General features: G+C 47.5%; 1 protein-coding gene across 1 annotated transcript; it reads right to left on the reverse strand.

Annotated features, from left to right (window-relative positions):
- Window positions 1–8,100: 8,100 nt before the first annotated feature.
- On the reverse strand, window positions 8,101–25,464 carry LOC126548576 (uncharacterized). The gene is made up of 5 exons (XM_050196827.3): window positions 23,746–25,464; window positions 16,679–16,774; window positions 13,834–13,921; window positions 11,931–12,236; window positions 8,101–10,554 (listed from the first exon to the last, which is right to left on the reverse strand). Exons 1-5 carry the CDS (start codon window positions 23,818–23,820, stop codon window positions 10,073–10,075), a joined length of 1,047 nt encoding a protein of 348 aa, XP_050052784.1. The 5' UTR covers window positions 23,821–25,464; the 3' UTR covers window positions 8,101–10,072.
- Window positions 25,465–26,439: the final 975 nt, after the last annotated feature.

A 26,439-nucleotide genomic window follows, 5' to 3' on the forward strand; every position in this document is an offset into this window, starting at 1 on the left:
CCGAGCTCGGTCGCATACTAGCAGCAAAATTAGTGTCCGCACGCACGCTCCCTTATCGGTCTTCGGATCTCGGCAAGAATGGCCGCCCAGAGCAGTCAGTCCAAAGAGGGAAAGAGGAGCTCGAGGAGGGCTGACGAAAAGGGCGGCGAAAGGCAGGACTTGTGTGGCAGGCTCGCGCTCTTTGCATTATTGGACTCGGTCAGCGCCGTCGCTGTATAGCTAACCTACACAAGCCTAACCTAATCTCCTCCGCATATGTTGCTACTATTAATACACCACGCGTTGCCGCAAGGAAAACTACAGATGACGGTACAGACAAGCTGCGGAGCGTGGCGACATATTCCTCGCTGGCAAAAACTATATAGAAAGAAAAAGAAAGTGGGAGTGCTACTGGTGCTAATTTTATGAACGCGCAAGAGCGATAGATGCAGCCAACCTTTCAACACTTACTTTGCAAGGATTGTAGTTATTAGTGCCTAACAGCGGTGAAAATGACATGTTTCAAAGTAATACTCTGCTCGTTTTGCCTATGCTACGACTCTGTCCTTACAAACATTCGGCCTGTCTATATTCGTAAATGGAAAAGATGCCGCCCCCCTGTATGCACAGCACGAAGCTGCGATGCTTTTAAATCAAAATTCTGCTTACCAGAGCTACTATAGAAGGTAACTTCTTTTCTCAATTGCAACAAATTTACAACAATACGACAGCGCACGAGCGCAGACACGTGGTTTATTTCATACTTCGCGGGCTTTCTCTAAACGCCGTAAAAAAATTTGCCCCAGAAAATTCGACCGGTCGTTTCAGAACCCCCTCTGCAACGCAACGAAACGCACATGGCCCTAAAGTGAATATTAAAGATTTCGCATAATTCATCTTAGTTAATTAACTAACTAAGCGGAATATAATAAAATATAATAAAGCTCTAAGGAGCGCCATATGACGGCAAACCATGTGCCGTTGGTTTCATTCAGCTGCGGCTAACCACTTTCTTTAAAATCCTTGGAACAAGTTACGTGAAACACCCTGTGTAGGAGAAAGAAATAGAGTTGGGCAGGCCTTGTAATTCAGGGTAGGTAATCGAGGGTCTGTTAGAGTTAGAACGCTGGTGTCAAAGGAAGCGAAACTCGGTCGATTACGGCGGGAAACTATGTACTCCATCTCACAAGTCGTTTGCAGCGATGCCGAAGGTACTAGGCGTACACAGGCAACGCAGCAGAACATAGTTCCGGGCGTGACTGTCTGATTATTGGCAGTAGTAGAAAATTGTGTTTTTGCTTGGAGCATGATACGTTGATGCGATAGGCGACGTGTTGGGACACTTGCGCATACATCTCGTGTACCGCCAATACAGCAGCCGCTTAGCAGACGACGCGGCGCGGATGAACACATCTCCAGGGACACTCGCGGCTTTTCTATTGGTTAAGGAGTCCTGCAGCTTCCACAGTGCTGCAAACGACTTGTGAGATGGAGCATAGTGATTTCATGAAATTAGGAAATTTGCAGTCATGCGATGGTGTGCACTGGCGCAGGACACGGGCATTTGGAGATCTCTGGGAGAGGCCTTTGTTCTGCAGTGGACGTAAAACTGGCTAATGACGCAAAAGAGTTCGTTGCCAAGCTATATCTTTGCCGGAATAGCACTGTTTGTTTTGGTCGGCGCCAGGCAGGCGCCAACACCGACAGCAGTTTGAACAGTACCGATACCACGAAATTCCATGCGCCACGAGTGCGTACGGCTGAGGCGAAAATTACGCGTAAGCTTTCCCTGATAACATCACTCGCCCAATCACTTGCACCCTGACAGTCTTGGCGTTCCCTTGGCGAATTCGTTATCCTTTTTTTTTTCTCTTTACATAGGAAATCGGATTGGGTGAGGGAACAAACGCGAGTTAATGATATCTTAGTTGAAATCAAGAAAAAGAAATGGGCATGGGCAGGACACGCAATGAGGAGGGAAGATAACCGATGGTCATTAAGAGTTACGGAATGGATTCCAAGGGAAGGAAAGCGTAGTAGAGGGCGGCAGAAAGTTAGGTGGGCGGATGAGATTAGGAAGTTTGCAGGGACAACATGGCCACAATTAGTACATCACCGGGGTAGTTGGAGAAGTATGGGAGAGGCCTTTGCCCTGCAGTGGGCATAAGCAGGATGATGATGATGATGATGATGATGATGATGATGATGATGATAGGAAATTGTCTCTCTTGATGCTGACCACACACACAAAAGAGAAAGAGAGAGCCGATGCGTAAACGAGAGGCTGGCAGGACATCGCCACAAGGTAAAGCAAGGCATCGAAGGCCACATGGCAGAACACTGCAAGTCATGCAGTGGTCATTATCTTATCTTTAACTGATGCACGATATTATTTTCTCACATAAATCGGTTAACCAGGGAGATAGCCAAGGCGAGAGAGATTCTTCGGCATGATCAAAGATGTGTGAGTGCCCCGTCTGTAGCATTAAGTGATGAAGAAGTGGAGTTTCTGGATGGTGAAACGGTATGTGTCATACGTAAGTGCCGCGCGTCGCCCCTAGAAGATCGAAGCGGCCACCAAGCGCCGTGAACGACGAGGAAGACAACGGGTGCACGAGCACGGCAGCACGAGGGCGCGCTCGCAGTGTTCGAACCAGGCGGGCAGCAGCACCGAGCTCCTGGGCGGAACGAGGCGAGGGCTTCTGCCAGGCGAGACGTCCGTGGCAAGGTGCGGAGGACCGCGGAGCCGAGCGTGGACGTCCCAGGGCCCCTGCTGCCAGTGCTCGAGACGCTGGCGGACCCGAGGGCCGCCGGTCCCTGAGCTGCCGCACCTGAGCGTGCCGAGCAGCGTTTCAGTCTGGCACAGATGTTGCTGTGCTAGACTAGGTCCTCACGTGTGACCGCCGCACGTGGATTGCGAGCGACACACGAGCTGGGCACCGAGGTCGTGCTGGAAGTGCGACTGTAGCACATCGGTCGCGAGCGGCGTCCGAGCCGGACATCGAGGACGTGTGGAACAAGGCGTCGCCTGGCTGCTGCCGCGGCGGCTTCCGAGCGTGCCGAGCCCGAGAACCGTGTTGAACGGGGCCTGAGTGCGTGGTCGTCGCGGACAGCTCCAGCACGGGTGGCCGCACGGTGCCGTGACGACCGAACTGTGAGCCTCGCAACGCGAGCCTGTTTCAGCCCGTGGACACACTGACTGCAGTTACGCTGTCATCAACTCTCTGTACATATTCATATTTTATAGGTTGCCTTGAGTTTTATAAACGCACATAAATGACTCTCTGTCTTTCTTCCGCATCACTGCGCACTAGCGAAAGTGCCGAACAGTCCTAATCACCACAGTATGACAGTGACAAGTTCTGGCTTCTCCGGCACATGTGGCTATGCAGGTTTCGCACGTTTGTTGTTGTTTTCTTGCCTTCCTATTTTTTTCCTGATTGTGGAAGCGTATGTATATATATGTCGCTGTCGCAATAAAAGCCAGTTGAAGTTTCCGCATGGTGTGTGTCCCTTCTTCGTTCGACGTCCTGTCTTTGTGCGCGCAAATATCACTAAAGAAACGCACTGTGGTGGACTGTTTCTTATATTTTGCGATATAGCGCCTCTCCCTCTTCACAATCACACACACACACACACACACACACACACACACACACACACACACACACACACACACACACACACACACACACACACACACACACACACACACACACACACACACACACACACACACACACACACACACTCTCTCTCTCTCTCTCTCTCTGCAATCTAAGACGCACGCTGCAGCCTAAAATTGAAGAATAAATCTGTGACAGCCCCACAATGACCGCTTGAACTAACGTGCAATTGCTTCTGTACAGACCATAGAAGCCTATCGGCACCGAAATTCCGCTTAGTCATTTATTTCTTACTGCTTTTTTCTTTAGCGTATCTTGAGTTCGTGTGTGTTATTCCTACCTGTGTATTCATAGCCGCAATGCCAATATACCCATACGTCGGTCTTTTATTCAGTTCAGGTGATCCGTAGTAGAACAAGGAATTACGCTGTCTAGAGCCAACGTTTCGACAAGGGGACTTTTCTTTGCCACGTCCTGACGTAACGTTGATTCGGCCCAGTGACATCCCTTGTTCGACCAGTCGGATGTCGCGGGACCTTTGTCAGCGTTTCGATACCGCTTACGTGGTACCTCTACCTTTTACAATTTGGACCGGAATGAAGTTTGAATCTGGCGTTTTCCCCCATTCTGGATCACTCGGTTCCTCGACCGCTTCGTCTCGAATGATGCTCAGCACTCCTCCTCAGTGACTTCTCGCCACGTGCCGCTGGCACGTGGCGAGAAGAGGCGGGGGAAGGGGAGGGGTTGTTGATGCCGGGGAACGTGTGGGACGAAAGACGGGTGTTTTGGGCAAGGATATCGAGCCTACAGACGGGCGGTCGGCTCGGATTCGTCCCATATGTGGGCACCTTTTTAGGTAAGGGTCGCGAAGTGGAACGAGCAGCGGCGAACTTCGGAGCCGTTGAAATCGGGGTCACTTGGGGAAACACTGTAAGCAACTTTGAAGAAAAAGAGAGAGAGAGAGAGAGAGAGAAATAACCTTTGGATGGGACTGCGAAGAAGGCGAGAAAGGATAGCACAAAGCGCGCGTCTTCTTTCCTAGTTCAGTCACGTGTCCAAACACCTGCTTTGTTTTCTTGGCTGTTTGTTTGTTTTTGTTTTTTTACATGTCGAAAAATGGTGGTTGCACGTGGCACTTGGGAAAGAAAGCGAGCAGGTCGCGGGATAACGACGTGACACGCAGCTGGCGGGCACGTGCTACACCGCGACGAGCTCCTCGCGGGCAGCCTGTCACACGGCGGGGTGGCGGCTGCGGTCTCGGCTCGCGCGAAGCGCAAAGTCAAACGGCATATAGCGCAGAAAAGGGGGGCGTGGCAGCGCGACCTCTGCGCGCGCCAGGCCACGTGCAAACCGCTCCGACCCTGTCGCTGAAAGGGACCCGTCGTCGCCAGGCACGTGCGACCGCGCTTTGCTGCGCGTACGTGTCTGTCCGTGCGTGCGTGTAAGAGAGAGAGAGAGAAGTCAAGCAGCGTCGTTTTATCCCTTCTGCATGCCACAAAACAATACGAAACGGAGTACCTCCTTGCATGTGGCTGAAGTTGATCTTCGTGATTTGGAGCGAATGCTTTCGCAAGAAGGCTGTTTCCAGTTTACTTCTTTTACTTTCTCTCTTTCTTTTTTTTTCATTTCTTTTCTTTCTTTGTTTTTTGACGCTAACGTACGTTGCCAATTTCTAGGCGCTTCGGTACAGACAGGCCTTAAAGAGAAACTCCGGCGTTTTTTCAAAGCATATTAGGATATTGTCGTCTTAAAATGGCATTGACAGTCCTGTGACCGGTAGGGTGGTTCAATTTGCTTAGAAATTCGTCGATAACTTTAGATAGCCGATAAACAAGATGCCTAAACAGAAACGGGTAGCTGCTTCGTATGGCGTCACGATCAGCCGATGACGTCAGGTCCTACACTACCATAATGTGAACACGCAGAAAGCGGGCTAAACGCGCAGTACACGTGACGCTAACGCCGAATAAGCAAAGCTGGTGATGTCTCCTGACGACGCAGGGAGCTATCACAGATTTTTTGAACTATAAACAGCGAAGATTTTAGCGACGGTGGCGGTGTAGTCTCTTACGTCACAAACACAGGGTGGCCAGTAAAAAGTTATGAGTCGGGAACGCAACCAATCTTTAAAATTCATCTTCAGGAAAACTAGATGACTTGCAGCCGTATTGCGTGGCACAGGTAATCAGGGTGCAAAAGAGAACGTATATATTCTAAATTTCATAAAAACCAGTGGAGATCGAAAAATTGCCAGAGTTGCCCTTTAACCAGAACCTAATAGCTGAGAGTGGGTCGCCTTCGTTGTTTTGGTCTTTGTTGTTCTTGCGCTCGTAATTTTATTGTCACATTATGAGGGGGAGGCAAGAAGAGAATTCTGGGCCAGTGTAACGTAGCGATTTCTTCCGCTCGATTGCATGCGACATTTATCGTCTACCTTACACGTGGTGGCGGTGGTAACAACTTCATTGAAAATGCGGCAAATTCGTGCCCTGGGATATAGGTCGCCCCCGAGGAGGTCCGGAGATCCTGTCTCCTCGCCGCCTCACGGGCTTGCTGGATGGCCCATAGTCGATCTCTGAGGTTTGAGCTGCGCAACGCGGCCGTCCATCGCGCCCCAGCTTCATCTGGGGAAACTGCATCTTCTCTGCATATAACCTCACATTCCCAGAGAATGTGTGTAGGAGATGCGTGCGCCCTGCCGCATAGTTTGCAGTTATCGTCTGAATAGACGTCTGGATATATCCTCCTGAGATGGACGGGGTTGGGGAAGGTCTTGCGTTATGAGTGGCATAAACCGGCCACACGTGTAAGGTAGGTAGACTGGAGGCAGTTGCATACCTTACATGTCATCATCATCATCCTCATCATCAGCCTGGTTACGCCCACTGCAGGGCAAAGGCCTCTCCCATACTTCTCCAACTACTCCGGTCATGTACTAATTGTGGCCATGTCGTCCCTGCAAACTTCTTAATCTCATCCGCCCGCCTGACTTTCTGCCGCCCCCTGCTACGCTTCCCTTCCCTTGGAATCCAGTCCGTAACCCTTAATGACCATCGGTTATCTTCCCTCCTCATTACATGTCCTGCCCATGCCCATTTCTTTTTCTTGATTTCAATTAAGATGTCATTAACTCGCGTTTGTTCCTTCACCCACACCTTACACGTGTGGCCGGTTTATTCCGTTCATAACGCGGGTGCATGGAGCGTCGTGCTAACCGCTAAAGAAGCGCGACTAGAAATGGCGTTGGAACATTATACGCATGCCGGGTGTTTCGCGAAATGTGTTCGAAATTGCTTAGAAATCGAAAATGTGAGATAATGGAACGACTTCTTCTTGACTGCATGTTTTTACCACAGAGGCATGCATCTGGAAATGACTCTATGCTGTAATTGCTCGAGTAACTGTGCAAATTCGACCAATAAAACTCTTTAAAACGAAAAAAAAGCCCTGCGATTTATCCTGAAGGAATACTCGAAGTGTATCATCCCAACCGAAAAAGTGCAAATGTCAATCAACCTCGATCTCGTTCACTTCATGCTTGCCCGAGTTGATGCGCAGGCAGCCACGTCAGACGTGGGCGCCTACCAAGGGCGTGACAGTTGCGTTCTACGGCTCTTCAATTTCGTTTTCTTGCCTGAAATTGTCAGGAATGCATTGCTCGGTAAAAATGAGCAGCATAAACTTTTTTTTTTTTTTTTTGAATTCCGGGAACGATTATGAGCTCATCGGGTGGAGCGCTTCAAGTCTTCCATTGAGACCATTCTCGTGGCTGTTTCTTGGGTTTCAAACTTAATTCGTCTAATTCGCATAATGACTTGTCTGATTACTACTATGAGGAATTTTTCAGTTGTACGCCTCTGTGGTGAAAGCTATCAAGAGAAAAGCACTTAAACATAATATATTTGCTATATTTAAGGAATTTCAAACGCATTTCGTGAGACTCCTGGTATTATTCCGGCCCTGGCTTCAAGGCCTGCAAAAATAGCCGAATAGCGACTAAACCCAAGCCTCAGCCAGGCACGCAGAGTGCACAAAATGGAGTAACATTTCTATACTCAGCCTGTTTTGACTAGGGCCTTGCACGGGAACAAGCGTGAAGAACATCTAAGTTTTCTTGTGACGAGGTACCGTGTTTTATGTTAAATCGTGGCGTGTCCAATAGCCAACCAACACATCTGTCTAGCTGCAAATGGCAACCATGTATGTGCGCAAGATACAATAGGCCCGGAAAATTCTGTTTGGTATAGTGTTCCACGAAAAAACAAACAAAAAATGAAAAGGCTAGAGCGCCTAAAAATATTTTAGTTAGTTTCAGCTATCCTTCCGGTAATAAATTCATTCATTCATTCATTCATTCATTCATTCATTCATTTTGTTTGGAGCTAAGGAGGAATGCACTGACTGCCAGCCATAAGCATACATGTAAAGCACAGGCAGGTGAATGCGCATTTGCCGGTCCAGAAAAAAGAAGTGAAAGAAAATTACAACGGCATACTTTCCGGCAGTCACGTAACAGCGGAGGTTCTTTATTACACGATCCACTCTTATACATTCAAAGTGGGCAGCGCTGTTTCCGGCATGCAAACACCGCGCGAAACTCACATGCGACACTGTCGACAGTAAGTCGAATACGTATAACTTATGCAAGAAAATACAAGAGTGCGAAAACATTAACGCGCATACACACTTTTCCCGACATTCTCTCTCTGAACTGTCGAACGAAACAGCAATTCTATGCCTTTGTAACACACAGCAGTAATACGTTCACTTAAAAGAGATTGAAAGTATGTTTAGCGCCAGCGAACAAGGACAGAAGGCAGACGACACCACAATGCGCTTCCTGTCGTCTTCCTTCTGTCCTTGTTCGCTGGCGCAAAATATCCTTTCAATGTCAGTTTATCCACACGCCCCGAAAATGGCAATACTTATAAGAGGTATAGTTCGAAGGCTCGCTTATACACACGCACATTTGATGACAACCGAAAGGCTGAACACGTTTTTTTTTTCTTTTCTCGATGTATCAACACCCCGACACGTTTAAGAGCGCAAACAACGGTTTCTGACTGTGATGCAGTGGCGTGGCCAGAAATTTCCTGTCGGGGGGCGGGGTCAGGCGCATACGATTGTGCCTCCTCCCCCTCGTGGCTACGTCACTGCTACGATGTACATTATAAGAGTTCGCTACATTTATTTCCTGTTACTCGGCATATTGTGACGCAAGCAAATTGAAAGGCACTCGCAAACAAATGGCACTCGGCACATAAGGCACAGCGACATGTAAAAAAATAATGCGTTTCCCTGCTTGGTTGTGGCTATCATTCCAGACCATTTCGCTTCATCTCTTCCCTTGGCTGAGAGATTGCACGAAGGCTAACGACGGTGTTTCCGTGCGATGCCACGATCTCGGAGAGTTCCTATACTGGAATGTCTGCTTGCAAAGACAAATTCCGTCCAAATAAAAAAAAATGTAAGTTTAACATTGGAACGGACTTTCGTGCAACCTGAAAGAAAGAAAATATTGAAACGATTTGTTTGATGGTATTTATACTGTTGCCACTTTCGTCAACGACAGTTTTTCCACGCTATGGGTGCCATAGAAAGGGTAGTTGAAATGACATGAGGTGAAGAAACAGCAGAACAGCAGCAGGATTGTGTATAGGATCGCGTGTTCTCTATGGATCAAGCGGCCAAGCAGTACCAAATTATAATTGACGGAGCGCTCGAACCGAAGACGAACATGTGCCAATCTAGTTTCACTGAAAATCCATCTCCGGAACCGCTCCATTTAAGTCAGCAGAACTATAGATTTGATGACCGGCATGTATATATATGCATCCCTATTCTAACACAAACTGGGCCCGTATTCACACAGCTTTTAGTTCGTAGTGCTCTCTGCCATTGGTGGGGCGCCTTCGCCAATGATATGCCCACCGTAAGAATTAACTGGAATTTTCTCTTACGAACAAATACAGCGCAAGAGTTCTTTTGTTTCGAATACGAGCCGTGATTTCGCTTAAACCAGCCAAACGCTATCGGACGCGTTAAAACAAAAAACAAAAAAAAAATGCTTCAAATGTACACCTACTTGCGCAAACTGAAACCCCGGCATTTCGGAGGACTGGTTCATTCTTCAAATTACAGTAGATGCGGCGACCCCGCCGAATAATCCTAACCACACACACCTTCCGCGACAGAAAGAGACATTGTTCGTTCCCCGTCGGACTCGGATTCATCAGGGCACTTTGTGACTCTTTGTGACTTATGCGTCGATGACGCCACGAAAAGGCCACGTGAGACGAGCCATGCATGCCGTGCTTGACGAAGTGTTCAGTATGCTTGTCTCCGCGTTTACACAGCGTACCACGCGCAGTGGGTCCACATCTTCGTCGACTAAACGGAACGCGTTAGTTTCCACGGCTTATCAAACAAGCGCCGCGTTCCCGACAGACGCGGCAGCGTGGGATTCGTCACCAAGGCCTCCAGACGTCATCGTGCGACGTCACTTCGACACCAGACGGGTGCAACAGCAAAGTAGCAGCAGCAGCAGAGGAAGAAGACGTTGGTGACGAGGAGACGGGTGGTAAAGGAGCAGGAGGCGCGACCGGTTCCTCGGTCACCGCAGTCGTGGACGACGAGACCACGACGTCCGGTGACGTCGACGCTGCGGGAACCTCGCCGACGTCCGTGCCGGACGTCGAGGGCCGAGGCGGCAGGGGTGCGGTCTTGACGTCGGATTCAGCGGCGGAGGCGGCGGCGACGATCCTGGCGTTGGCGACCAGGTCGCGCGGCAGCACGAGCACCAGGTCCCCGTTGCGCAGCCTTTTGGGCCGCAGGCGCACGTCCGCGTGGGACACGACGACGTCCGACGGCGAGGGAGACCTCGAGGACGACGTCTCCGAGGCCAGCTCGTCGCTCGACGCCGTCGTGTCCAGGGAGCTGTGGCTCGACTCTGCGTGCGCACACGTTTCGGGAACCAGAATGTATAAGCGCTGGTATACGGTGCCATAGCATTGTCGCCACTGTAATCACAAATGATAGAGCGCACTAATTATACGCGGAACTTGACCACACTTGTAGGGAAAGAAGATCAACAGACTAAAACGCGCGAGAAGAAGTAACGAAGGCATATACGGCCATAGCGCGTAATGAGAGGGGCTATATTCAACTTGTATACGTTCCACTCGTATTAGGTTATATCAGGTGTGAGTGCTCTACGGTAACGCTACCGCTTACAGATATATCGCCAAGTTTGGCCTTTCCCTCAACAGAAGCCAACCTCACAAAGTGAGGTTAGGTAGCCAGAATGTCCTCAATTTCATGAAATGAGGTACACTGAAGTAAAATCTGATTGAGGTGAAATCGAGCGCTGTGGGGTCGTTTGTCCACCTTTGGATACCGCTGCCGTCCCCGGCCATCTGCCACCTGTGCGCGTGCTACGTTTAGCCAGAGTCCTTCAATATGGCTTAGCTAATGCGCAGAACGCACGCAGCTGGCACCTGCTAGCTCTGCTCATGAAGCTGGTAGGTGACTAGGCCGGTAGCGATATAGCTTTATGCTAACGATTGACTGATAGACTGAGTGAGTGATTGATTGATTGATTGATTGATTGATTGATTGATTGATTGATTGATTGATTGATTGATTGATTGATTGATTGACTGATTTGCCCACCGTGGTTGTTTAGTGGCTAAGGCGTATAGCACTGCTAAGCACGACATCGCGGCTTTGATTGACAGGCGCATTCTCCTGTCCTTCACCCCCCTCGTGTTTCCCTTACGCTGCTTAGTCAGCATGAATTCGTACCGACTCGCCGCTCAACTCTCATTGCTTCTACAGTCTTACTCGCCATTGCGGCGTCCGCATTTCAACATAGGCGAAATTCGAAAACGGTCCTGTACCTTGCGTTGGGCGCACGTTTAAAAACCTCAGGTGGTCAAAATTAATCCAGAGTCTGCCCCACTAAGGGGTGCCTCACAATGCGATCGTGTTTTCGGCACATAAAATTTCAAAATTTGACGTTTGTTTGATTCATAGTATGTAGCGTCCCAGGTGCAACTCAGTGGAAGGCTCCGGATTAATTCTGACCGCCTGGAGTTCTTTAAACATGTCCCCCCTGTAAATCTAAGTGCACGAGGGTTCTTGCATTTCGCCCCCCCCCCCCCCCCACCGAAATGCGGCCGTCGTGGCCGGAATCGGACTGGCGACCTCGAGGCCAGCAGCAGAACGTCACGGCCACTGAGCTGCCACGGCAGGGGTGTTACGCTAAAGCGCCGTAGCACGACGTTGTGCTACTAGTTATAAGAGAAAGGCAAAAGCAGCGTATACCTGGCGTGGCGGCTTCACTGTGAGCGGGTCGCCTCGAAGGCCGTGCCGGGGGATCGACGGCGGTGTCGGGGCCGGCCGCGGTCGAGGTGCACTGCGCGAGGGCGCCGTCGGGGTCCCGTATCTCCCTGGCCCGTCGTTGCAGGTGTCCCAGGATGCGCTCGCGGGCTGCCACGGGGTCGCAGCAGCCGCCGAGCGGCGTCTGGTGCTGCTCCGCCAGCGAGCAGAGGAAACGGCGGATCTCCAGGATGCACTCTTCGAAGCCAGCGCGGAACTTCTGCCGGACCTCGGGGTCGTCTAGAAGACGAGCTGCGACCGAGGAGCCAACAATCGTTAGAGCAACGGTAACGGTAAGCACTGCATCAGTTTGCAGACTGGTCGCGAGTATATCGGAACTGGAAGTGTACGGCGAAGTATACCGATCTGTGCGAAAGGATAGTTGTTAGGTTGGTTTACTGACGCATACTTTGGAAATTGCAGAAACATATTACTATACACTTGTCGCACTTAAAGAGGATCACGCTTGGCAAGTGAGAAGGGTCTGAAATACAAGACATTAAATGAGAAGCATGTCTTGGCGAACATTTGCCATTTTTAAAGTGTCTATCTGTCTATCTGGCCGCTTACGTCTTAGTGTTCTCATGGCCATATCGTTAACTTGGTATAAGTTAACATAAGTGATAGGTCATGACATGAATATCGTGACATGCGTGCCATGTAGGCCATGAAATAGCCGCTCACTCTTGGTGCTCTCACGGTCGTTTCGTTAACTTGGCAGGCTCCTCGCGCACTGCTTCGCATAACATCGATTCCCACATGGCGTGGGATCTGAAGAATTTTTATTTTTAATTTGATATTAAAGTTAGCTTCGACATGCCGCGAACCCGGCGTCATCGACGCTATATAGTGGCGTCCTAACACATAGCAATATTTGCCGACACTGTGTAATAGCAAGGATAAGTGAGATGAAAAAAAAAAAAAAGTAGGCATCTTTTTTTTTCTTTCGCTGCGCTCACGTGTGGTCGCTGCAACGATCGTGTGCATGGTAGCATAACGAAGGATCGCATAAGATAGTTCACTAGATATCATACGTCATCATTTACCCGGGTCATCCACCCCTTTATTTTTTTCTGAAACGGGCTCCAGGCAACCTTTGTATTTCCCTTTGTTTAGAAATTGGAAATGTCGGATCCCGGCCACGGAGGCCGCATTTCGATGGGGACGAAATGCGGAAACGCCCGTGTGCTTAGGTTTAGGTGCACGTGAAAGAAGCCAAGGTGGTCCAAATTTTCGGAGTCCCCCACTACGGCGTGCCTCATAATGAGATCGTGGTTTTGGCACGTAAGACACTGTAATCCTTTTTAAACTAGAAATATTCTGTATTTGATTCAATTCGAAAATTTTGCTACTGGAACTCCACTGGAACCTAACCTGAAATACCGTCTCGTAAGTCACCACGACCGAACTTTCTTTTCTTTTCTGCTTCTTTTTGTTTTCGCTTTCGTTTATACACATAACACATTTCCTTCACATGGGCCAAGCGGCTGCAATAGCGAGTGTCAATCTGCACTACGCGGGCCTATTTTGAAAGACAAAATCCAAGAGGTTTCAGAGCTGGAGCTTGCTCTCATCTATTCGAGAGAGTTCGCTTCACGAGTTGCGGGCTACAGCCGAATGCTTCTTTATAAGGACGGACTTGGTGCCTCCGAAATCATTCGTTATACAGGTCACTTCGTTATGAAGGTAGCGCACCGCACCACTTCCTATAGAACCGCGACAGAATTATTCCCAGTTCGTTATACCGGTAATTTCGTTATACCGGTAATTTCGTTATACAGGTAATTTCGTTATACAGGCGTTCGCTATCGAGGCGTTCGTTGTATATACGTTCGACAGCCGTACGCACCTGTTCTCCGCTGCCGGTGCAGGGCCTGCAGGTGGCACACGGTCATCTCGAGGATGTCCGCCTTCTCCAGCTTCGATTGGCGCGGGCTCTGGTTCGGGAGGGACGAGAAAGGACACGCGTATAAAAAAGGACTGCTGCAGTTCGCAAATCAAAGAAAGATGAATGTTAAAGATGCCCTCATGCAAGCACGCACACTCGCAGACTGTGGTGTTTGAGAGATGCAACTAATTAAGAGGCAGCCACTGAAAAGAGTGTCGAGCGCAAATTAAGACGGAGACAGGCTTCGAAACACGCGAACGAGACAGACACCGTCTGGTAATTTTCAGTGGATATGAACCAACTGGCCCAGCAAGGAGCAATCTTAATGAATGATTTTTGTTATTCTTATTAGTGAGTTAGGGAATTGACTGCACATTAAAAAAAAAACTACAAAAGTGTAACTTGAGGGCAGCTAGGCTGCGGAAAAGAAGTGCGAACATACATCACACAGGGGCGGCATCCAGATACCGTTTTACGTTAGCTCGCAATGACGAAATAGCACTTCATCCATCTAGGACAAAAGATGCAATATGAAGCATCGGGGGATGAATTATTTATGATTAAATTGCAGACAAAAGTTAATGAAGCTTAAATGATATTTGGAAGCAATATTACTGGATACTTTAATGAGAATATAGCTTAAAGATTAGCATGAAAGCTTAAGTTATCTCTCCCGTACAGTAAACCCTTCAATTTGTACACCTATATAGATGCGTCAAAATATAGTTGGTAGTGAGCGTGCGTCTTGTCTACGAGATTGCAATCTTGCTGTTTTCTCCATTTCGCGCTCGCTAATTACTACGAGGAATATGAACCTACAGGCCCAGCAACGAGCAATCTTAAAGAGTATCCCCGTGTGAAGGTTAATAATGCGAGATAATTAGATCAAGTTTGAATTGAAACGCTGCAGGATTCATTCCTACCTGGTCCGGGCACTAAACTCGCAAAAAACTTTGATTCGTAAGTTCTGTTCGTCACTGTCCGCGCACCTTCAATAATATGTCCACCATCAGAATTGGCCAGCATATGTTGTTACGAACAGTTCTAACTCTCTAACTTTACCGTAATAACTTTTTTTCCGTGCAGTCCTTGATATCTTGTATAGAGACCGCAATGCTTTAAAAGGAATACCTGACAGGGAGGAAAGGCGAAAGCGATAATTATATAACGCAAGAAATCGCAATGCCGGCGATTGTATACCCACGCGATTGTTATGGTCGTGCCGCAAATCATTCGTTCTGCCATATAGTATTGCGGGGCTCTGCACTTTTCAGCACGGCGAGTTCAAAGCGCCTCTGCGGCGCATCTTTGGCGCCTGCGAATCCACAGTGCAATATATATGTCTTACGCGACACGTCGAGGGCCTTCAAATATTTTTTGCTCATTCTTCTTACGCTTACGATTGCAAACGTAGAACATCGAAGCACCACAAGCCAGTCTAAGATTCGCCCATCACGCACATTACGGATGCACGTTTTGTTGTGCCCAACCATGGTCACATCAACTCCGAAATTTGGCGCGCTATTCTCGGTCGATCACTTACGGGGATATCGCGCTCAGTGGACGCTGGCTCCGTGACTATAAGACAGCGTACAGAACACGCGTCGCTGAACCCCGTAAGCAAAAAAAAAAAAAAAACGCAAAGCAAGCGTTCATTTAATAAAGTAAATGGCTCACTGTACCACGGCTACACGTATGTTGGAGCGATAGTAAAAGAAATGGTTTCTAACGCAATAAAAACTGGGCTTTCTAACACGTACACATATTTCCATGGGCGCGCCTGTCTCGAGTCTGTAGCCTTGCAAATTTTTCGCATGATTTAAAGTGCCACCAAACTAAGTAAGGACTCAAACACGATTTACTAGCAAATTAGTCCATTAAACATGCCTTGCGTACTGCGACAGGCAAGAATTGCTTAATTACGAGCGTGCACAATGAAGGCCAGGCTTTCTTAACTATCAGTTGGAACCGCGTCACTCTTCGCAATGCTTTCAACAATAAAACCAATACGAGTGATTTTCCGTAGTGCTGCAAGAGCACGACCCGCTTAATATGACTGACTCGATCATGAAGAAAGGGAGTTAACCGAATGGGCTTGATTCTTTAATTAATCATATCATGAGAAGCCAACAAACAAAGATACCAAGGAAAACATAGGGGAAATTACTTATACAAATTAATTGAATTAAAGGAATGATAAATAAATGGCAATGAAAGTGGATGAGAAAACAACTTGCCGCAGGTGGGGAACGATCCCATGTCTTCGCATTACGCGTGCGATGCTCTCTTCGGTTTTTAACGTCTTGAGACAGCGCACAGATTTTTGAAAGACGCCGTAGTTGAGCGAGGTGGATTAATTTCGACCATGTTGGTTTATCTGATGTTTGTACATAAATCTAAGTACACTAGCGTTTTTGCATTCCCATTCCGTGCGTACACTGTAAAATAATTTACATCCTTAAAGAGTTAGTGAAGAAGGGTGTAAATGGGGGGGAGGGTCTATAACGCACCCTTGTTGGGTGTAAGGGTGCTTTCAAGGGCGTAAATGCTTTTACAGTGTATAGTCACAGCGAGTGAGCTAGGTAAGGCATATAACTTCCACAGGCAAAACACTGCATCTACACCGAAGGAAAAAGTGTATAGCATTCTAAAGAAGTGAACAAGGGCGTAAATCAATCGATAACTCACACCCTTACACGCCAAAAAAGGTGTAAGGGTACGAGTTATAGACCGATTTACACCTTTGTTCAATTTTTAAGTGTGTAAATTATATTACAGTGCATCGTGTATATGATTATACACGCACCTCCGGTTTGGACGGGTCCACGAGGAAGGCCTTGAGTTGGTTGAGGCAGCGATTGATGCGCGCACGGCGTCGTTTTTCCATCAGCGGCTTGGACACCTGCGGAAACGCGAGAGGGAAGCTTAGGCGCGCGTTCCACGAAATTACCACGAAATCACGCAATACTATAAAAACGAAAGACTCGAATACCCACCCCCTGACAAATCCTTAAGCAAAAACCAGCAGGCGACGTGGAGGCAACTCCAAACACACACTTTCCCCAACCGGTACAAACCATCCATAGTGTGCACCCAGGGATACACTCGCCCGAATGTACGCTACGCGAGGCCGACAAAGACGATTTGGCACACAGCTCGCACGAATGCCCTGAGCTCAAACTTAAAGCCGAATGACAGCTATCCAACCGAGAGCAGTGGGAGGCTGCGGTGACCAGCTTCGAACCCGCGATTCAACTGCGGGCCGTGACCGGGGCTTTAGAAGTCGCCGTAAGACACGGTCTGACCTCAACGAAGCTATCAAGACTTCCCACATATAATTTCATAAATCATTTTCTGTTGACGAATTAATGTTTTTGCCACCACCACCATCTCGGTCGACAAACTTGAGCAAAGCGAGAAATCGGGCTACTAGTTGGTACAGTTGGAAGCATCAGCTCGGGGCCGCGGCTCCTACTTTCTATATTCAAATGCGTCTGAAACGCAGAAATGCTCTCACGGGACAACCAACCGTTGGACCTATTTCCTGCGAAATTATAGTTTTCGAAATTCTAGCAACATAACTTTGATTTGGATATATTTTGCAGAGGGATTTTCACATGGTGGTATTTTTTATTTTATTTTTTTTCCGCGCGGAGACAGAGTATAGAAAACTATAGCCATAACATAACCCTATATCGGACGTATAACGTGCCTTTGAGGTGAATCTACAAAATGTTTACAGCAAACTGGACAAACACTTGTCATTTCCATTTTTCTTTCTTTTTGTTTAGCTCGTGTTTTAGCGTTGAACTGCGCGCTTTAATTTATCGTTTTTCTTTTTCTTAGTTGCTGAACTTTGTTTGTTGCATTACCTTTAGTGCAGAGAACGATCGGTATTACACGAGCTAAAGCGCTGCATTTGAAATTGACGAACAACAGAACGCAATGTCGCGTGCTCCAGCTCCATCAAGCTTTTCAAATCGGGCAGGCTTGTATAATCTCTGGAATTTGTTGTGACTTCAAGAACTTCGAATAAAGCGAGAAATTGGGCTATAGTCCGCATTAGTTCATCTCGTAATGCGCCGAGTTCAACTGAGTAAAACTAATAACCAGGAAATGACACACGAAACAAGCACGACAAATGCGATGTGTCCTTGTCTGTAACAAGATGAAACGCTTGAGTGCGTCGCTTTTAGCATTCCCAACTTTCAATAGTCGTCGCTCTATGTTGCTGAGCAAGTTATGTATAACAGCTTGATATTTCACGGAGTATATATAGGCTCATTGAACTTCTTTTTTCTTTCAGCAGGTTCAGTGTCGTGAAGTATCTTTCTTTTCCCCGGCTTTTTGACGGTTGCTTCGTTTCGCGGCGGCATCCCTCTACCTAGCGTACGTGTACTTTTTCGAGTGACAACTTTCGTTGCTAATGGTCACACTCAATACAGAATACCTTTAAGAATGAAGTGACAGCTCGAGTTGCACCACTGCTAATTAAGTCTCTTTGTTTCTGCGCAAAGTATATCCTTAGAAAAATTGCTATAGAAAAATTAGGGATTTTCTGGTTGATTTTACAAAGGTTTCAAACACTTGAAAACATTGAATTGCTACTTATAGTTCTGTAAGGGGCGTGGGCTACTCTAGTCTCGAGCATTGCTTACTATGACTGCGTACCAGGGTATCAACATGAGATGATGTACAATGTACAGCGGTCCTTTGCGCCGACTTCGCGTAATTGTCGATGTGCATTCGCCGTATATAATTGCTTAGTGGCATTCGTGTTGCGCTGCTAAACACGAAGTCGCGGGATCGAATCCCGCGGCCACGGCGGTCGCATGTCGATGGGGGGCGAAATGCAAAAAAAAAAAAAAAAAAAAAAAAAGAACACCCGTTTGCTTAGATTTGGGTGCACGTTAAAGAACCCCCCGTGGTCCAAATTATTCCGGAGTCCCCCACTATACGGCGCTCCTCATAATCAAATCGTGGTTTCGGCGCGTAAAACCCCATAATTTCTTTAATTTGTCAGTGTTACGCAACCCACGATGCAGACTATAAGACCGAGAACACACTAACATTGCGTGTTGTACTGAGTTGAGTATGTTTCGTGTGCGAAAAGGAGTCCTCGCATGCGATGTGTAAGATGAGTACAATGGACTTCCAACAGAGATTTAACATTCCCCTTCTGTTTGCGGTGCATAACCATGCCACGCTCATAGTAGCAAATACAGCCACACATATGGAAGCAGGGTTTGTGTATACGGGCTAGTTGGTCTTCGTCGTTCTTTTGGTCCCTGTCTATGTACGCGCTGTAAGTGATGTTTGAAACACATATGGACACCGTATCGCTCAAGCAAAAAGACTCATAGCAGAGTGCGAAGTTTATGCATTCTTCACTGGACGATGAACCAGGTGCGTACGGAAATATAGCACAAATGACACGAACGCTTGAGTCGTCTGCTAACTTTTCCGTGTAAGCATTGTACTGTTTTCATCGTGTAGCTCACCAAATTAGCCCAAGCGGACACCTTAATGAAGCGTGTGTTTCACAGAAAGCTGCGACGCGATGCATTTTCCCCCATTCCCTGAAGTATGCACATTACTCGAACATGTAATCATGTTTCTTTGGTGTATGTACATTTCTGACCCAAGGATATTACGTCGTTAGGAATATGATGACGTGATACGTCACGCGGCATTCAATCCCTTGGGCCTGCTGTAAATTTGGTTTACGGTGTAGAGAGATGAAACCCTCCTGTTGGATATTTCTGTGTGCCCAAGGCTGTCAGAATGATTACATAGTTTTCAATGACGTCTTTTGTCATCGCACGACTAGCTAGAGCTCCGTTGTCGTCGATCCTCTATAAATTTCTGTAAGCTCCTATAATAGTAAGGGTGTTACCAGTGCGACAACAAAACACCCTTAACGATGCGAACATTTTTACAGTGTATGTCTTTCCACTTCACCAGCGGGGTCACCATGTATACGTGAAATAGATAGATGGTTCGCATCCATGGCCTATACTGCGATCATATGACATGTACGGAACAATGACTTGGCGCAAACCGCTGGGAAATGTGTACTTGCGGCTTTTCAATTGTTTAAAACGTTGAACTGCCCGCGAGCAGCCTTAAATTCTGCGAGGGGTATGTACAAAACACCCATTCAGCACCCTCGATTTATTGAGAGTGCAGTAGGCACGTTCTACTAACGAATGCACCCATTTACAAAAAAAATTCTGATAATTTGGGGACATCTAATTCACCCTCGAGGGAGTAATTTTCTTGAGTGTGCACGTGTGAAATTGTGTCGTCGGAGTGGTCCAGTCGAACGAAAACGTCCCTGTCATTGCGAATATATTGCATTGAAGTACTACAGACAATAAAAAAAGCTGGACTGGTTGTGTGAGCGCTTGCTTTGTAAAATATTATACTGCTTCACAGGCAATGAAGACAAAAAAAAAGGAGTGCAAAGCTTCCGTCTGGCAATTTGTACGTGCACAGTTCGAATCCAGCATGAGCAGCTTTTTTTATTCGCTTTATATATTTTTTTATGGAAGTGTCGGAAGACACTTCGGGATCACTTCGACTTGCGTCCAGAACACCAGGGTAGTGATATAACAAAATGTATTGTTGTAAAAAATAAATCGCAGTGGGTATTTGGGCAAAACACATGCTGGAGTAAAGGCAGCAATTATAAACAAATCATTCTTTCAAATGGGTGCTTTAGTTCGTCAAAACACCTTTTTCTATATGTTTAAAGGGGTGAGCTATAGACGCGAGAAGACACCCTCGAGGGTGCAATATTTCTTTGTGTTTGGAGGGTCACGTGGCTCGTCGCGCTTGTCACCAGTCATATCACTCATTAAGTTCACCACAAGACAAAGACATCCAAACTACCGTACCCTGTCTTAACCGCGCCCGATTTACATATACCTGCTGATTTTCAGTTCTCATCAGCCTATAAAAATTTCTGTTGCGTTTACTGCGTTTTCTTGAAATAAGCTCACAGGTGATCTATTACCTGAAAATACAGCTATAATAGGTCACTGGTATAGCCTGCTATACACTCATTGCTGCACATACAGTTATTTTCCCCTTTTCATTTAACCACACTTCATATTTAGTCCTTACCATGCTGTCTGTTTGGGTCTGCTGTCAGTTTCTTTTCCATCACTTCGTGAAGAACTGGTCCTCGGCATCCTTTAAAGTTGTCGGCATCCGACTTTTGACCTCACAAGCGATTACTTATACTACTGCAAAATCTTTGCACACCTGTTTTGCGCAAGAAATCAAATGTTGTGGTATATATGATGTAAAGGGCGTTTTCTTTTTTGCTTTTAGCCATGCAGCTTCTATTTTTTATATATAAAAAAGGATATGAGCAAGTATCGGACGCGGAGTTTCTGCTGGTATATATTCTTCGACGAGGCCGAAATACCTTGCCGCTGATAACGTGAGCATCAGAACACTAAGTAACAGAAATATTGTTCATTAACGTTTTTTTTATTTGTTCCTTGGGGGGCAGTTGTGTAAATGACAAAGTTGGAGGCACAAATTTGTACCTCGAGTACAATAACAAATAGCCTGGTAGTGCTGGGGAGAGCATACGTGAGGAAAGATTACTTATGAAGAAAGGAGCGAGACGTGTAAGAGGTGAACTATATTGACAGTCAGCGTTTGTGCGTTTACTTAGTTTCTTTATGTCTGTGTTCACCGTGCCGTTAATTCTAGCAAGGAACCACGCAGCCTAAGTTAACACTTTGAGTCACTGAAACTCTTGTAAAGGAAAACAAGCATTTTCTACGAGCCCCACACCCTGTTTACTTTAAAGATGCTGTCAGTGCTGTAAATTGCGAAATTCGATTTCTGAACTTGAAACTAAATGTTGCGCACGTAAGTCGGCATGACTTAAAGATCGATGAAATATAGAAAGTAATTATAATTAATGTACGGATATATACGTTGCCTTGTGCCAATGTGCCCCTGCAAGCTATACCGCGGGTGTTGTCGATCTTTTTTAGACGATACAGAATTTATAAACATCGCCTGTGGTAGACAGCATAAATTTAGTAACTGAGCTGTATTACTCAACGAGGCGGACATACTTGCAATAGAAACCGAAATGCATAATCGGCTAATTAACAAAGCTTCGCTAATTGAATTTCTTAAATTAATTACTGCACGGCACATATTGGAATTTACTAATTGTGGCGGGTGAGTACGCAAGGCGATGTATCTACTTGAAACAAATTTTCAGGATGACACTGCAGTTTCGATATACGGATTCCCGAACTTGGCGACGAAATACACTGGCGTTCCAGTTACTTTTGAGCTTCAGTGCACAAAACAACGTGAGTGGAACACCGGTGCATTTTTATTACCGCAAGATTGACGACAAATATTTCGAAACCTGTGCCAGCCTCAGCATTCGCTAAGTGGTTATGCCTTGCAAACTCGCCGGCTAAAATTCACAAGTCGCAATATACGCGCCGTAATGTAATGAATTAATAATTTCATTAGCGAATTTCGTTAATTAGTCGAATATGCATTTCGATTTCTCGTTAGAGCAATGCCCGCCGCTCCGAATAAACCAGCTCAATGCCTACAATTAATCTATCTGTCACAGGTCATCTTTAAAAAGTATATATGGTCTAAAACACACACACACACACACACACGCGCACACAGACACACACACGCACACACACACACACAGAGAGAGACCATATACATTACAACTGAAGAAGGCCTGGAAACTGCATAGTGATGGCAGATGACAGTGAGAGGTGCATAGAAGGCGATGCATCTGTGTTTTGCCCAACACTGCGCTATACTTTTGCGGTATTGAGTGTAATCTGTACCCTAAAAGACATGGAGAGATAGGCCGTCCCATACTCCACGTCGTTGGTGGTGCCATGGATCTATAAAGCTATAAAACGTTCAAATGTAACAGAGGACCCAGACGAATCAAAAGGACCCGCTGCTGGGCAAGTTGGCGTGATGTATAATACGTTTTTCTAACGGCGCATGCGCCTGAAGAAAATGACGAAAGAAAGAATAACATGTCACAATGCTTGGACTGTCCGTGTAATGCGCATGTACGAAAAAATATTCATTCTCTTGACGCCTTGCCATTATTAAACAGTTGGCCTGTGTGGGTCGTGTTCGCTGTGTGGTGTATGTTTTTTGCGTTGTTTGAAAGAATGTCTGATGTATGGAGCCGGACGAAGTGAGTGGACAGACACCAAGCGCTTGTGTGTGTCCACTGACTTCGCCCAACGTGTACTCAGTTGCGCTTGAACGTTGTTCGGTATGTCTTACCAACCAGCCGTCCAGCATAAACTCATCCGACAATGGTTGTACCTATGTTACTTGCCATGGAAAGGGCGAGTGTCTGTCGCTTCCGTGAGTACGAAAGAAACACGGCCTCTGACAGCGGATAGATCAGTGTGGACTTCTCACACTACCAGTGCCGGTTGCGTGAGACAAGACTTGTATGTTCTGGGCGCCAGACTTGTGTCAGCCCACTTTCCGCTTTCAGCGTATAGCCTTCGCGAAACCTTACTTCAGCGTTGTACAGAATACATAGCACAGTAAGGACAGGTCTAGGCACGACAAGCGCTGTCCGTGCGCTTGTCCTCTCGACCTGTCCTTTGCTTTTACAGCGATACGTATTCTGTATAACGATGAATTACCAACATGCCCCAACCTATTCCCTTCTCACTTCAACACCGAGCTTATATAATTTTGAGGCTGTGGCGGCAGCCCGCTGGTCGAGCCCATTGAGTGGCTATTCGTTAATCGTATGGAGATGCCTCGCGTTAAATAAAAGCTTTGGTCGGCCACCCAACTTTATAGCAGTGACGCGACACTCACCCTCCTGCCGCCGGTCTTCGGTTCCGCACCACTAGCCATTGGCGACGGAGGCGGCGCGCCGGAAGCGACAGGCATTGCGGATCCGGACTCTTCCAGCACTGCCTCAGCGAGGCCGGGCGGAGGCGACAGCGGGGATCTCAACGCCGCTTCCACTCTGCCGCTCTCCAATAACACTTCACAACGATACCTTCACCAGGAGGCTCCTCCAGACAATAGCACACATGAACCAACGCGTGCCACACTGTTTCAAACCAAACCTCCCTCCGCGCGCACAGAGCAAGCAGTGGTCGCGGAGCGACGACGCCAGGGGGATGTAGATCGTGGCGTGGTGAAGAATCCGCGCTCCGAAAGCGAAACCGCGTGCTGTACGTTGCGCTTGGGACAAGCACAGGCTCCGACACGCCGTGCGCGCACGGGTCGGAAGTCGCAAGCTCAAGGTCACTCGTTCGATCGACACTGACAGGGCGAAGAATCACGCGCACCGGAAAAATGGAAGGCGGGTTCTGCTTTCTTCGCCGCAAAATGAAAGCATGTCGCTCGGAGAGAAATCGCGCGCACACGCTAGTTCACACACACAACGCAGCTCTCCGAACCGCCACACACCCGCCGATCGGGGCCGGCACGCGTCAAGTCGCCGCCGGCGCAGCCAAGGGGGGAGGCGGTGGGGAGGACGGCACAGCGTCGGCTCGCCTCATTGGTCGCCCCGTGGCGTCCAATCGGCGCTGGCATGCTTACGGCACGTGCGGTCCCGTCACGCCGCCTATGCCCGCCGCTAGCCGCCACTTTCGTGCCTGCCTGCCTGTGCTTTCTCTATTTTATTGCCCACCAGAGGAGCCGCCTTTCCTCTGCGTATTTTCATTGCTGTTACGTGGCAGAACCGCCGTAGGCGCTTTAATCGAACACCTGCTCGTCTGTCTGGCACCCTCCTCCTGCCGAGGAATATCTTATTCGCTCCGGTAAGGGGCAGTCGACGCCGCTCGCTTGGCACCGTCGACACGAGTCTCGAGACGGTATTGCCCTCTCAAGAAGCTACAGAGAATTAGAAAAAAAATAAAAAACAGAGCTAACGTGAAGGCATTTCAGCGCTTTCCGCGCAGGTGTAAGCAGACGCGTTCGTATTTTTACAGCTTGGATGTCTACGATCGCGTTATCCGAGGAGTTGTAAATGCTCTGCAAAGAAGCGCAACAAATATGCTTCTCAAGGGCAGTCGTTATGAGAGCCTGTGAAGTAAACCACACGCTCCCTCTCTCTTTCTCTCTTCCATCCTCTTTACTAACCACTGTCTCCTTCCGGAGCCAGTGGGCGGTGTGTCAAGAAGTTTCGAGGCTGAGAAACGGCTAATCGAAAACTTCGAAGTGATTGCCAGAGTAAACACCAAATCAACATTCTCCGTTTTCAAAAATATCAAACGCGACTAAGAGCAGAACATAGGGGACGGGACAGAACCGTGCTACTAATATAAAAACGTGCTGCATCCTCTGTACGTTTGTCCTCTTTATTTACACGTTGTTGTAGATGTACTACGTAAAAAAAAAAAATTCGCATTTTTGGAGCATGTTGCCGGGTTAATTAATATATTGTCTTTGCTTTTCGTCTGTCCTTGTGAATTTTCTTTCCAACAAGCGCTTCTCTCAGCCATACGCACACTAGGAACATTAGTCATTAAAAAAATAATAATAAAAAAGCATTCAGGTCGATAACAAAGCGTGGATAGTGGCTTTGTTAAATAAAGCTTAGATGCAACGCCAACATATTGCAGCAGCCGTCATAAGCGAAATAGTCAGCCCGAGTCGGTTGTAGAGTCAATAGGAAGGAAGAGAACTTAAATTAACGCACTATTGTTGAGCGACAACAACGACTGTACTGAGTAAATTTCATGTGTTACATAGCACTAAAGAGGGACACGTAACAGGGAATACATAGGACGAATGGCTCAATGTTGCGCTGTTTCATGTTGCCTATCTCTTCTTCAGCACTGTAGAAGATAGCTTAGACAAGTCAGTGGCGTAGCCGGAAATTTCATTAGGGGGTCGTACGCACTAGACCGGGTAGAGTGAGGGGGGGGGGGGGGGGGCAGGCATTCGGCAGGCCTTACACTAAGCCTTTCTTTTTCTTGGGGGGGGGGGGGGGGGGACGTGCCGGTGTTTCCCGCTGGCTACACCACCGACACAAGTTAGCCAACTCATTAGGCTGGCTTTGTCTGTTTTCTTCTATAAATAAAAGATAAATGAAAGATAATTTTCATTTGGCAACAGCCAACTTTGGCAGTTCGGGATAACCCGAGTTCGCCGCATGTCGCGCCTGCAATAATGATGTCTGTCAAGATGTTGTAGGTACCGGACTATGCCAAGAAAGAAGCAATGTTTATTTTTCCTTCACTTCGAGGCCTAACGAACTCTGAGAGTCGCCGTAATGTGTTTGAGTATGTTTTTATTCCGTGGTGCGTGCGTGAACGAAGCGGAAAAGAGAGAAATATACACGGTATGCACGCTGAAGGCTTCCGTATGAGACTCGGAGCCACATGACGACAGTCTCGAGCTGTGCGGGGCGTAAGTCAAGTTGGCGGTTGTGCAGGTTCTAGGAAACTACAGTAAGCGTTTATGAATTGGGCTCGTCATTGCCTAGTAAAATGTCAATGCAAGGTTAACCGCGTAACTGCCATTAAACGTTGTTCTTTAGTGCACGCTTCAGCC

The sequence above is a fragment of the Dermacentor andersoni genome, chromosome 3 (assembly GCF_023375885.2).
Source record: "Dermacentor andersoni chromosome 3, qqDerAnde1_hic_scaffold, whole genome shotgun sequence".
In the NCBI taxonomy this organism is placed as follows: domain Eukaryota; kingdom Metazoa; phylum Arthropoda; class Arachnida; order Ixodida; family Ixodidae; genus Dermacentor; species Dermacentor andersoni.